At 39.3% G+C, this 13,798-nt stretch overlaps 1 protein-coding gene across 5 annotated transcripts in view; it reads right to left on the bottom strand.

The window, feature by feature from the left end:
* The window catches only part of MYOCD (myocardin), a 43,778-nt gene extending 31,027 nt beyond the window's left edge, over positions 1-12,751 (bottom strand). For 2 of the 5 annotated variants that reach the window (XM_042449518.1, XM_042449519.1), the window contains exons 1-2: positions 12,581-12,751; positions 333-398 (exon numbers count right to left, since the gene is read on the bottom strand). In XM_042449518.1, coding sequence (XP_042305452.1) covers positions 333-398; positions 12,581-12,635 — 121 coding nt within the window. In that variant the 5' untranslated portion in view covers positions 12,636-12,751. Of the gene's footprint in view, positions 1-332; positions 399-1,933; positions 2,102-6,662; positions 6,742-6,879; positions 6,929-12,580 lie in introns of those variants that run through there. The other 3 variants (XM_042449520.1, XM_042449521.1, XM_042449522.1) reach the window with 3 other exon arrangements.
* Positions 12,752-13,798: the final 1,047 nt, after the last annotated feature.

Here is a 13,798-nt window from a genome sequence, read left to right as displayed (position 1 = left end):
TTTATTGCTGAACTAGCTGTTCCATTTATTTTCACAAAGAGTGAATAACTGCTGCTACTGCTTTACAGTCCACTCTGGATAAGGATTGTGGAAGAAGAACGATCTCAGCCATAAGTTTTTTCTTCCTGACAGAAGAGTTGATTCTTGCAAGGAGACAACATAGCCGCAGAGCTATGTTGACTAAAGTGATGCACCTGCAGAGGCCTGCCTTGTCCTTTAGAAATTACCCCTTAAAGTGCAATGCTTTTACTGGTTGTGGGTCAGAGCCCTCCGATGAAATTGCTTGGGCCTGCTGGTGCAGTACAGATAAGGCGAGAAAGCAAAATACTCACGTGGCATGATTCCCTGGTTGGTGAGCTGCTCTCGGCTTCTTCGCTGCTGCAACCGCAACTGTAAAACTGGGAGAGAGTGCATCTTTCAGGAAGGGAACTCTTAACTTTTGTCACAAATAACACTGAGCCTTTGCTGCTTCAGAGAAAAGGTTTCAGAGCTCTATCACATGCAAAAAAGGAACTGCCCTCATATAACACAGTGTGGATCTTCCCTGTTACTGGAATGCAGTTTTCTTATTCTCAGACTAAAATTAAGCCAATTAACCTGAAGTTTGGTCAAATGACTATTTCCCCTTCTCCACCCTCTCCACATTCTCTCTCTCATACACACCAGCACACCATAAAACTTTACAGCATTTCAGGGAGACACAATGGATGGATCTACTTGCTAAAATTTTGCACAGCTGCAGAAAAGTTACAAAAATATGTTCAGCTATTTAAATTATACTACTTACTAAGATATACTTACTAACATTTAGAGTAAATGCTTCTGTTTTGTTTGCTACAGCCACCTCTGACAGATGAGGGTTACCCATGGTATTAGGGGTGAAGACAGAAATATCTCCTCATTTTTTAGAAATAGTTCCATTCATAAAGAACAGTTCAAAAATGAGTTACCAATGCCCCCCATAATAGTAATAATAATAATAAAACTAATAAAATATTTATTTGTATCCTGCCTCTCCCTTTTTGAGGATCGAGGCGGGTAACAGCAATCCAAATGACAAATTACAAAAACAATAATAAAAACATTCCCCAAACATCTCATCCCTTCAAACTTTCCTCCCTTCCAAAAATAAGATAATACAATCAAGTCATGTAATCCACAATAACAATTAATTACAATAAGAAAAAAAATAGAAGTTATAAAAATTAGAGCAAGGTAGCCTTATGATGGGGAGCAGTTATTTTCTTCTTGGGGGTCAGTCAGGGAAGGCCTGCCGGAGAAGATCCGCTTTTATCGCCTTTTTGAAGGTGTCAAGAGATGTGATGTGATGTGATCCCATCCAGCAGATCATTCCAAAAAACCCAAAAACAAAACTGTTTCAGGTCTAGAAAACATGGTTTGTACAGATATGTGCCATTCTACTACCTTTAACAAGAACTGGGAGATAAAGAAAAGGAAAAAAAAAATCTGTATACATATTAATATCAGGAGGCAGACATAAATGGAATTGTGATGCAACTATTTCCTCTGTTAGACCAAGCCAGAATGCAGTGCACTAGAGAGAAATGCTAGACAGATCAAGTTAAGCCTAGAAATAAAGAAATATGTTTTAATGTTCAACCCTATGCATATCTAATCAGAAGTAAATTGCATGGGATTAAATGTGTTTTAAGACTACAACTTTAAACAGTGAAGCAAGTGAACTGTTGGCTGGGTCATCATGTTTATCGATGAAACAGATTCTCCTAAACGTGTGAGAGCGTGGTTGTGGCCCAAAATGCAAGGTCACCCTGGAACTGTCTTACACAAGAAATCCAATTCAAATTCTAAACATGTCAATTTATCCTTGATACTTCAATCCAGTCTACTCCCTTTGGTCCGTTCAGCCTGTGAGGTGGACAAATGCAAAACAGTGAATACCCCTCCATCTTACCATCTCTGCTCACAATGGCTATTCACATATATTTGGCACATCATAAGCTTGTCTGGAGGCCAAAAGGAGAACATTGTCACATCAGCTACTATTCTTGCTTTTTTGGTACTGAAATCTACTTTCTCATGACAAAAATTATCCAGTCTAAGAGCTTAGTTGCTAACCACATTTTTTGCTAACTGCACTATTATGGCTGCCATTAGAACGGATTTAAATTGGCTCCGATATAGTGGCTTCATAGAATCATAGAAGAGTTGGAAGAGACCAAAAGGGCCATCCAGTATGATAAACCTGCTTGTAATGGAGGGTTGGGATAAAGCCCTTCATTAATGTCAATGGTATCTCCCTACAAAAGTTTTGAATATGTCATTTGGTTACAAAATACATGAAATAAATGCATGTTAGTTATTTCCATTTAATATTCATTTATTTCTGAAAAAAGTTCTTAAATGTTCAGAAACATGTTGGCAACATGCACTCCAACATGCTGCGCCATTTTCTAATATTCCAATATACTGTACTTATTTAGGTCCACAATATATAACTGATCAGAAAAAAACACCACAACCCTAAATGGATAAAGAATTAACATGACAGAAATGTTAAAGCAAATCCACACAGGCCAGTGAAGAATGTGAAGCTCTGCCCTTTTCAACAGAACCAGATCTTGTTTGGAGGAATGGTGGGGGGGGGAGGGGGGATCCTTCCATTTCCATAAACCATCACTAAGAAGTGAGCCTTGGAAACAAATGGCTTCCTTGGTGCACCAATACCCTCTTGAAAACCTCTCATGATTTGTTTATGCCTGTAGAGGCTTAGCACTATAGAGGGATTAAAGCATTTGCTTGTGTGCTGCTTTAATCAGAACTAGTCGAGGAACTTGTTGCACAAAAGTGATGTCACTTCAGCAGGAGAACACAGGAGGAAAGACAGCAAGAGAGAGTCAGAAGAGATGGCTGTTGTCAAAGGGCCTGGGCTTTTCAGCAAATGTGGACTGTTTCATGCAGCCTCAGGAACCACATGTGATGCTCCCACACCACTGAAAAAACAAAATCACTGCACATAAGTAAAAAGACTTTCCTTTTACTGCAGTGGTCCCTATCACGGAAGAAGACTCAGATGAGTTGCTGCTGTCATTCAATTCAGTTACCTTCTTGAATTTCAACAGCATGAATTTGCTTTGAACCTTGAGACCACGCACTTGCTAACATTCCCAGCAAGTGAATTGACTCACATATGACAAACCAGGAATTGGAAATCTAGATTTTTATCTGACGTTTAGAATGCATTTCTGTTCATAAATGTGTTGCTACAAGGGATACTATTCATTTTTTAAAAAATGAATGTCAATATAACTTTCCAAATTAGGAATTTGGTAGAGTTTGAGGGGGGGTGTTTTTTGTTGAAGGGATTATTTGATTTGTACAATCTCCCTTTACGTATATTTTCTAAAGAACAGCAGCAGCAGAAGAGATGACAAGGTCAGGAGGAATTTATTACAATAAATGGGAAGCAATTAATTGATTTCTTTCTCCCACTCCGTCAAGTTTTCAGCTAGCTGATATGTCATCAACCAGTGAAACAAGCAAGTAGTACTTTTATATACCAGAAATCAGCACTATAAATGATCAAGCACAGGTCCAGGCTGAACACACTTTTGTCTTGTATAGAACACAAAAAATAGGACGATATGATAGATAGGTGATGACTAAACACTACGTTTTGTAATAGAAGCAACCAGGAACATCAGACAGAAACTTGACAATGAATGAATCCCTTGAATATCTATTGGTAATCAAATTTTTATTTTGCTGCTGAACGTATGTGCCGTAAACACAGCTATGTGAAAGTATTTTTTAATGTGAAGTCAAAGGCTTTCATGGCCGGCATCCATAGCTTTTTGTGGGTTTTTCAGGCTGTGTGGCCATGTTTCTAGAAGAAGTTTCTTCATGCTGTTTCGCCAGCCTATGTGCGCTGGATCTTCTGAAACCAACATCAGGAAGAAACTCTTCTAGAACATGGCCACACAGCCCAAAAACCCACAAAAAACTAAGTATTTTTTAACTTTATTGTCTAATAATAATAATAATAATAACAATAATAATATGTTTTATTTATAAACCGCTATTCCAATTAGATCATAGCGGTGTACAAAAAAGATCAATACACAGAGCAACACAAAATACAATAAACAATATACAATACATAGTTAAAACCACTAAAACATTACACATGAAAACCACTAAAACAAGACCAGGCCAGCTAAAATACTTGAAGATATTGCACATTATAGGGGAAGGATCGCATTAACAAGGGACGTCGGGGAAGGCATGGTGAAATAAAAAGGTCTTCAATCTTTTTTTAAAGAGGTCTAGGGAGGTGACGGCACGGAGTTCCTCGGGAAGGGTGTTCCAGATCCCAGGTGCTGAGATAGAAAAAGCTCTCTGTGAGGTAGACACATATTTAGACGAAGGGATCCTCAGCAAATTCTTCCCAGATGACCGGAGTGTGCGGGGTGGACTATATGGGGAGAGGCAGTCCTCCAAGTACCCTGGGCCCAAGCCATTTCTCTTGATGAATGCTTTAAATTATATCTTGAACCAGTTGATGGCACATCAAATAATTCTTTTATAGCTTCTTGTATGAAAAATTGCAGTTCAGAGCAGTAATAGAGATCATCCATCAGTCTGTTCCAGACTATGAGCCCAGAAGTTCATCATAGCAGTTAGCCTGACCCTACAAATTTACAACAGCATGGCACCAAGATGTTAGGTAAGGTAGCAGACCTGGTCAGACATTTTACTGCCTGCTTTTTAAGATAAGATGGCACATCCTCTCATCCATATACACAAACCAACCAGACTGCCAGTTGATTTTTTTCTTAAACCATGGCAAGTGGGCAGCGTCATCCACCACACAGCAGGTTAGCTGGGGACACGGGCACCTCAGAAATACAAAGGTAATCCTCCAACACTTCGTTGTTGCTCCTACTCATCCCCAATACCTGCTATTTTAAGTGGACTATTCACTCTGTCTAAAGGTACAACCAGACCCATTGGATAAGAAGTAAAATGAGAGTGATGAGCAAAATGTATTTTTAGCAACAAAACTGCAATACAGTTTGTCAAGGCCAACTGATGTTTAATCCTTAATTCATGAATCCTTATTCACGAATGAGGTATGCTGACTCTGTTTATTGTGTTAATAGCATTCCTCTGAGACTTTTCAGTCCTTTTAGACCACAGAAGTGGAATTAGTATGGCCTGAGAAATTAGCATTGAATCACGAAATTAGCAAAGAATGCAGACAAGCCACACAATTACATATATATATTGTAGCTCAGTAAGAACAAATCCAAAGACTCCAAAAACCATAAAAATGCATCTTTGAGGTATAACAGATTCTGTCTTGGGAGAAGCAAGTTGTGGGCCTGATAACTTTCTGGTACCTTGAGGACCAATAATTATATGATAAATATAAATTCCAAAATATAATTTCCAAAATATAAATTCCCAAAAATACACTTTCTGCCCCCAAATGCAGTGTCTCTGAGACTCATTCAGAAAGGCACTTTTTCCTAATAGATCAGTTATTTTATAGACACGTTATCACAATTATAAAAGGTTATCTGCTAACTAGTCAGGTGGTGATATGTGTGCAGACCTGGAGGAAGTTTCATGTGGTGGTACAATGATCACACCTGTTTCCTCTCTACATTATCCACAACATCTACGTGTTTATAAGTTCATTGTCCTTTCTGTTGTGCATTTGGAACAGCCCTGAAAATACCACAGGGTAATCTCTATAAGAAACAGTGAAAAGGTAAAAGCAGGGATTAAAACCAAAGAAGATTTAAATCTGTTTTGAGGAACCAACCTGAGCATTTAAATTATACTTTAAAAAATAACAACAAGGTAGAATTCAGTACACAAATGAAACAACACTGATTTCAGAAGACACTCAGTATCAGGAACTCAAAATTAATAATCTAATTTAAAAAGTATATTCTAACTTTGTACTTTCTACAATGTTAGATCAATCACTTACTCCAACTATCATGTCCTATAATTAAACATTTTCCTTCTCAGGTATATGTATATATATTTAAATTGGTTGGACAAACACCCTACACTCATAGACAATGTTTTGTTCAGAAGAAGTGGATGTTTCCTCAAACATTTAGACTAGATATTTACTGTGGTAACCAGTCTTCAGCATCTTCAGTTCTTGTACCCTGCCCATCCCTCTCAGTCGCTCATCCTGATTAACTCCTGTTTTCAAAAGTGACTCTGGCTAAAGCAGACAATGTACATATAAACTTTCTAGCCATTGTTGGGGAAAAGGTGGTTTAAATAAATAAATGACACAACTGATGCAGCACCTGAAGATGTGACTGAGACTAGTTCTTTAAGATAGATAGATAGATAGATAGATAGATAGATAGACAGACAGATGAAAGATATGCAGATACCCAGGGGTTCACAATTAAATAGGCATACAAATTAGTAAGTTAGGTCTCAGCTCTTGCATTATTTGGGACACAGTAGCTCTCCATGAAAAGAAAGACTGCAGAAACGAGTATCCTCTGCAAGAAGTGTCTAAAGCAAACTCTTCAGTCACATGAGGATGACCTTTCTAGGTAAAACAATACAGCCAGCGAACGCTAGATGCCTTCCATGCATCTAGCATGGTTTTATAATGATTTATAATGAGAGGTTTTTGTACCAACCATGGTCCAATCCAAATAAAGCATAGGCATGGTAAATCCCATGCCTTCCTCAATCTGCACCATGTTGTCTCAGTCCCAGTGTTCCTTTTGTTGCAGAATAAAGTTGCTCAGAAAGTCAGAAACCTCTGTTTATCTATGGAACAAAATTTGGAACCACTCATACTACCAACCAATCTTCAGTAAAATATTTAAGATGATTCAGTCAGTACTAACAAACCTCAGGAGCTACTTCAACTGAGCTACCCAGTATGGGCCAGCAGTGTCATCGTTCCCCATGTTAGTCAATCAGAATGCAGCGACTTACCCAAGCTGTACTTTCACTGGTGGCCAACAGAGGAGAAATGCTTTCTTAAAGATTTTTCTGAAGTGCATCTTCCAATTACAGCACTCCAGTGAAATCTGCATTTCGTATTTCTTGGAGTTACAACTCTATGGATAGCCACCCTCCCCCTGCACTTCCTGGGAACAAATGCTCATGTTTTGTCCCATTTGATTTAATGCAATTCCATTGATACTTGGAGCCTGGCAGGCAAGCAGGCAGGCGAAAAGAATAATTGTTTCTATGGAATTTGTCAGGATGACCTCAGGTTTGTCTATTTATCTGTGGCAAAATAGACAAAATAAACATGCACACAAATCCTTAGTCGTTTGACTCAAAGTGGGAGGGGAGAAAACCTCTGTGCCTGCAACATTGTGGAGGATTTTGGACATGTCAGATTTATACCCCACTCAGAGCTATAGATTGTTCAGCCTTAAGTAACGCATAGTTTTCTCCATAAAGGAATCTTTTTTTTGGGGGGGGGGGGAGCATGACGTTGGCAGGACCCCACCCAAACACATAGCTATACCTAGATTTTCAGCTTCAGTCAGTAAAAGCAGATAACAACAATACTTAAAACTCTTTAATTATAATCAAAAGGTCATTCAAAATGACAGCTACTACTCAAAGATAACAAACAAACAAACAAGCAAACAAATGTGGGTCCAGAAAAGCTTATCAAAACATGACTTTTTAACATCTGTTAAATTGCTCCAATATAAAAAGGTCCAGTGACTTTTTCTTAGGAAACAATTAAATCATCATCATCATCAAATGTGCCACACCAGAGAAAGTCTGGTAGTGGTTAACTTCGGAAACACTTTCCTAAATATTTTAGAGTACAGCCAGTTAGAGTTTTTATAGTCACGTTGAATTAGGCCAGAATACTCCAGTAACCAATGGAGCGCTCCTAAAATGGTAGCCAGCCCAGCCTGAGGATCAGTTCTTGATAAAGCCAAGCAACCACAATAGATGTTTCTGAACTACTAGAGCCATCCAAGGTATAATGCATTACAGAAGCTGCATCAAAAAGTAACCAAAGAATGCAAAATAATGAGTAGGTCACTATCTCCAAAAGTTATATACAATACCATAATTATCCTCCAGATTACCATACACAAAAATTTCTTAGCACATGTTCAGAAAATACTTAATTTTTGATATTCAAATTCCCACATAGGATGTGAGGGTCAGTGAGGGTCACTCAGTCAGTCAATCATTTATATAGGCAATAGGAGAGAGAGACCAATTTGTGCAACTGTACAAAAAGCGATGGAGGTGGTAGTTTTTCTCCAACTGCTGTTTTTAATCTCAGTGATTTTGTTTGTACAAATTAAGGCTATAACTTCCACTAAAAATAGTAGAAGGTTGATTTGAGCATTTCGATGAGCCTTGATGGACTGAGCAGCAATATATGAATGCCACAACTAACTAGCTAGATAGATAATTACTCAATGAAAAATTTTGAACGTATTTTCTTTATGACCTATGAGATTCCCCATTCATAATTCACATCCCAAGAAAACAGAATATTATACAGTATTTCTATTCTATTTTACCTACTTCCTATGTGGAATGCATCTACTTTTAGCATTAACTATTTCATTTACAAAAAGATATTACAAGGAAATGTAAAAAATTTTCCAAAATAATCACAGAGACAGTATTAAAAATATTGAAAATCATCTGGCAAAAATATTGATAGTTTATATCTAATGTACAAATCTATAATTATTACTTAAATTACATTAATCATCTTGAGGGTCCCCAAAAAGCCAAATTTATACCAAAATTTCAACTACATTTTTGGTACCTATAACTGCTGTCTTCTGAAAGAAGATCCAGTTGCAACATCTCCTGCTACTTTCCCATTACAAATAGCCAGATGTTGGAGCAAGCTGCTTGCTCTGTCTTCCTATCTACTCAGTTTATTACAGTTAGTAATGAAACAATGGTGGTAAGAGATGCGGCATTCATGTGTGCTCAGAGTAAAAGTGGAAATAACTGTAGGGACAACACGGAAAATAGGAATATTCTGTATGCTGGCATCTATCTGTCTGTCTGATTTTTAAAAAATTCCAGTAACTTAATTCTCGGAGAGGTATAAAGCATAAAATAGAAAGTGGGAATGTACCAACCATCACCTCTTCTATTTATGTATTACAGGCCATCTAGACAAAAAACTACACCACTTCTTTGTGCAGATGTAGGCTTTAAAAAAAAGACGTGATTTTTTTAAAGGCAGATACAAACCATCTAATTAGAGGCTCTACATATCATTGATCGAAACTGGAGTGCCAAGGTAATATGTCTATGAATGCTTAACAGCAACTATGTACCATTCTGCCTATCATCCCTACCTCTCACTAGCTTAGTTGTCATTGAGGTAGCAGAACTATGTCTGGGGTGGTCCACTGCATACTAAGTTGGAGGCTTGCAGTATGAAGCAACACTCTACCACACATTTTTTTCCCTACACAGAAAACTAGACATCACAGACAAGCGTACTATTCTAAGCTTCTCTCTGACATGCTTGTTTTCTATGCACAATAAAAATTTTCTATTTATTTATTTTATGCAGATGACGCACAATGAGTGGTATAAGCCTCTTCCTACATTCTCAAGTGATACAGCCTTCAGTGAAAAACAGCCCATTTCAATCACCATCTATCTCAGTTTATTTGCTGTTACAGTGACAAGGCTTCTAGAACTGAGCCCTCTATATTTTTATCTATTTAAAAAATCCTAGGGTACAGCAAGAATCTGACACTGGCCAATTCCTTAGCTAATGTTGATATGGAGCCATTGAAAAACAAAAATATCTTAGTCACAAGGAGACTGCTGATTACCGACTTCGAAAACAGTGATATGGAAAAACTATTTTTGCACTCCTGTGGCGTAATCAACATTCTCTAAAAAGGATCCCCAAAGGCTAGGGAAATCAATATTACACTTTTAGAATCCTACTCCCAGACTCCTCCAGCCAGCATAGCCAAGATGGCTGTGGGCTTCTGGGAAATACAATTAAAAAAACAATTCTTATGCAAAGAACTGTATGCAATAAACAATCCACCTTCTGCTTACATAGTCTTTTACTCCATTTTAAAGAGGATTACAAGGAACCTAAGACTGAACAAGAAGGACTGGTCCTTTCCAAAGGTCCCCACCATGGCTATGGCTGGTGCCTGATCCCAATTTTATTTGCAAATGAAATTCTGATACATAAGAAGAAAAACACTCTTTGTGGCTTATTCCTTTGTATATCACTTCCTTCTCACCAGTGCATTCACAAAACTGTCCCTTTGGCTAAGTGTAGCAATCGCCTCAAGCAGCAGGTGATGATCTCTGCTGTGGAGGGATAGCAGCCCTCTGGCTATTCCCTCCCATTAGAGCTTAGATTGACATGTACTATGCATCCTGCCTTGTGCAATCTAAACTAGCCTGTTGCCTCTTAGTCAAGGTGCAGGATGCTATGCCATCATCAGGGTTGAAGTCTGAGACCATAACTAGTCCAGCTTCTGTAGGCAGGACACAACAACAAACTGTCCTCTCTTTCACCTCTAGTAAAAGAATAACTTGAAACAGCTTTACCCATTTTATCCTACACAATATGCTATATGACTCAAACATACCTATTTAGCATCCAAGAAAGATGTCTTAGGATGCTTACAATTTTCTGCTATCCTTAGAGCTCTGTTTTTAGTATTACAGTAGTATTCTTATATACTGCTTTTAGGGAACAACCCACACAGGTATTCCCTTCAGTGACCCTGTCATCATGTTAGAAAACAGTTTCCATAAAACTGGCACTAAAAATAATATGGGCACAGCCATGCTGGCATCATGTATGTCATCACCCTAAGACAAGGAAGTGGTAATTAAATTGTGAGAAAGCAAGTCTTGATTGGAAGAAGGCCCACTAAACATTAGAAATGCTAAAAGGAACAAAATTTATGAGACTCAGAGAGTCATAAAGTTTACTTTTAGCCTAGAATCATTTGAAAAATATGTTCTCCGATCCTACCACTAGCTCCATAATCTCTCTGCCCTCAACACCCCCGCCTTTAAGAATAACACATAAATGAGTCTTTAAAACAGTACAGGCTCACTGTAAAAGAATGCAGTGGCCCAGAGAACTATCCCCATGTGTCCTGTTTGCTTCAGGAAGGTGGCAGTATTGCTTTGAAATTACTGGGTTATCCCTCTCCTCAGTGAATGTCTCTGTATCATTAACATAATATACCAATGGATTCTAAGGAATGACTTATCCTCATGAAATGTAAGATTGCAGTGATAGAGAAACCACAGCAAAGTACAGGACCCAAACTGTGTAGAACTCCAGCCGTTCAGCGCCTCTTACATTTGTACACACAACTTTGGAGTTTTCAACTGGCTGCCAATTTTATATTTTCTAAGCAAACAGAGGAATTGACCACCCAGCTGCCTCAAACAGCCTGATAATACCCAAGTGCATAAGCATCAGGACGACAAGCTCTGATCTTCTCATTATCTCTGGTGTCCCAAAGATGAAACGTTGCTGCCACCCCCCTTCCCCATGTTGAGTGGGTGACATTCTGGAATGGACACAAGAGACAGGAAAACTGTACCATCAGAATACAGATTATGAGTGTGCAGTACATTCATCAGTGGCATATAAAGACATTCATTCTCAGCTGGCAAGAATAGAATACTCTCAAAATTGAGAATCGTTATAGCTCAAACCAATGAGAACAAAATATAAAGACAAGAAAATGTGCAAGAACCCTCCACTCCACTGAGCACCACCATATCATGCTGTGCTTCTTTAAAGCTCCTATGACCTTGCTCAAGAAAGGGGAAGAGGTCAAAGTGACTTCTCCTGTCCGTGTTTGCCATCACTCACCTTTATTCACGTTGGAAGTCCTCAAAGAAGAAGCCTCTAATGGGGCTTCAACCCTCTCTGGAGACCTGGTGCAGGAGGACTTTTTTTTTTTTTGTTGAAAAGCTTCAGAATATGGCAATGAGTCGTTTGGCTCTAGTTTTATTTCTCTGGTGATGTCATTTTAAATATTTTGCACGTTCCATTTGTTATTTGTACTTCTAAAAAAAAATTGATGCCTTTCTGCAAATTCATGTTTGTCCAGTTAGTCACAACCCAAAAGGAACAAAACTGCCAGTCTGGATTCTGGAATAAAGCATCAAGGCCAACATGTACAAGACAGCACCTGACTTGTATGGATGGGAGGAAATATCATACTTGTCATAGGTGCCCTTATGGAGTTTTCATCCATTTTTCTCCCATACCTACCTAACTACCCACCCAAGTGCCTAAATTAGAAGAGCTCAATATTGTAAAAGGACTTTTTTTTGTTTAAAATACAAAAAGCTAGACCACAGACACAAATTTTAAATAGTGAGAAAGTAGAAAGAGAGGGAGCAGACAGACAGAAAGGAAAATGCATTTCTTCATTTGCAGGGTAGCCTCTGTGAGTGCAAGCCCATGACAGCTTTATAACTCCCTGGTTATTTTACTTGCATGCTGCCTAATGAGAAACAGCCTCTGGCTGAGGCTTGCAGGAGAGGAAAGTTTTAGGAGAAAGGCTTGCTGTGTTAGCCCTACCTGATCTGAATTTGCTCCGTATCAGCATAGAATGCTCAGACCCAAGAAGCGTCATGGTGATGCTGCCTGGTGGTAAGTCCCAGTGCCAGAAAGCCCCTCAGCTCTCAAACCATTAACCGGCTCCAAGAAGAGAAGCTGCCCACGACCCAAGTCATCTAGCCCTCTCTTGGAGTCTAGGTGATTGCAGAAAGCAGCAGAAGGGTGACTTAGGAAAAGTTTGGTCCCATCCAGCTCTGACCCTCCACCAAAGCCTACTGCATGCCCTTGCAGTGTGTTGGGCTAATTAACTTTTAGCCAGCAGACCCCTCCTTTCTATCCACCACCCTCCCCTCCTTTCTCAGAGTTTACTATCAGCAACATCACCGAGTGTCCTGACTGATGTCATAGTCTAGCAGGGAGCAGACTATCCCTAAAGGGTCTTTAGGGAAGACAGAAGTTGGATATCTGATCCGTTATTACTACCAACAGGAACTTGGCCAATCAAGAGGCTCCCTCCCTCTGACTACAGGGGTTCAGAGCCACTCCGAAATATCAACAGACTCCTGCTTAACTCTTTCCACTAGACTGAGCTGTAGCTAGCTAGCTACCAGGAATTCAAGGAGGGAGGGAGGGCTCAGGCAGCCGGCTTTAAGCACTCACATGAGAAAGACAGCACTGGGCTGACATCAGTGGTGATTTTTAGATGGCTCTGAATCAGATTTCCTTTGGCTTGAGGTTCCTCTAGTGAGACAGGAAAATCGCCTATCCATGAATCAATCATAAATTAGACATGTACAGAAAAATGTTAATCAAAAACTCACATGGCCCGGGTACCTTGTCTGGACATAATACAGCTTCCTTGCACAACAGTACAAGGAGAGAGATGCTTTCTTGGTCCAGGGAGGCTTTAAATTGCAATATTCTGCCCACATTCCTCAGCGTTGAACACGACCACACACACTCCCCCTGACCAAATCTCCATGAAAGTCTCCCCTCTCCCTCCCAACTGACGTCCTTCCGAACTTGTCACCCTCTAGATATAGTAGAACAGCAACTCCCATCATCCATGGTTATGACTGATGAGAACTTCAGTCAACTTCTAGAGCAGGAGTTCCCAAACTTTAGTCCAACAGATGTTTTGGATTTCAAACTCCCAGAATTCTTGACTGCTGGTCAAGCTGGCTGGGGCTTCTGGGAATTGAGGTCCAAGACACCTGGAGGACCACAGTTTGGGAATCA

This window comes from Sceloporus undulatus, chromosome 2, assembly GCF_019175285.1.
Source record: "Sceloporus undulatus isolate JIND9_A2432 ecotype Alabama chromosome 2, SceUnd_v1.1, whole genome shotgun sequence".
Classification (NCBI taxonomy): domain Eukaryota; kingdom Metazoa; phylum Chordata; class Lepidosauria; order Squamata; family Phrynosomatidae; genus Sceloporus; species Sceloporus undulatus.
This window is presented reverse-complemented; position numbering and strand designations above follow the sequence as displayed.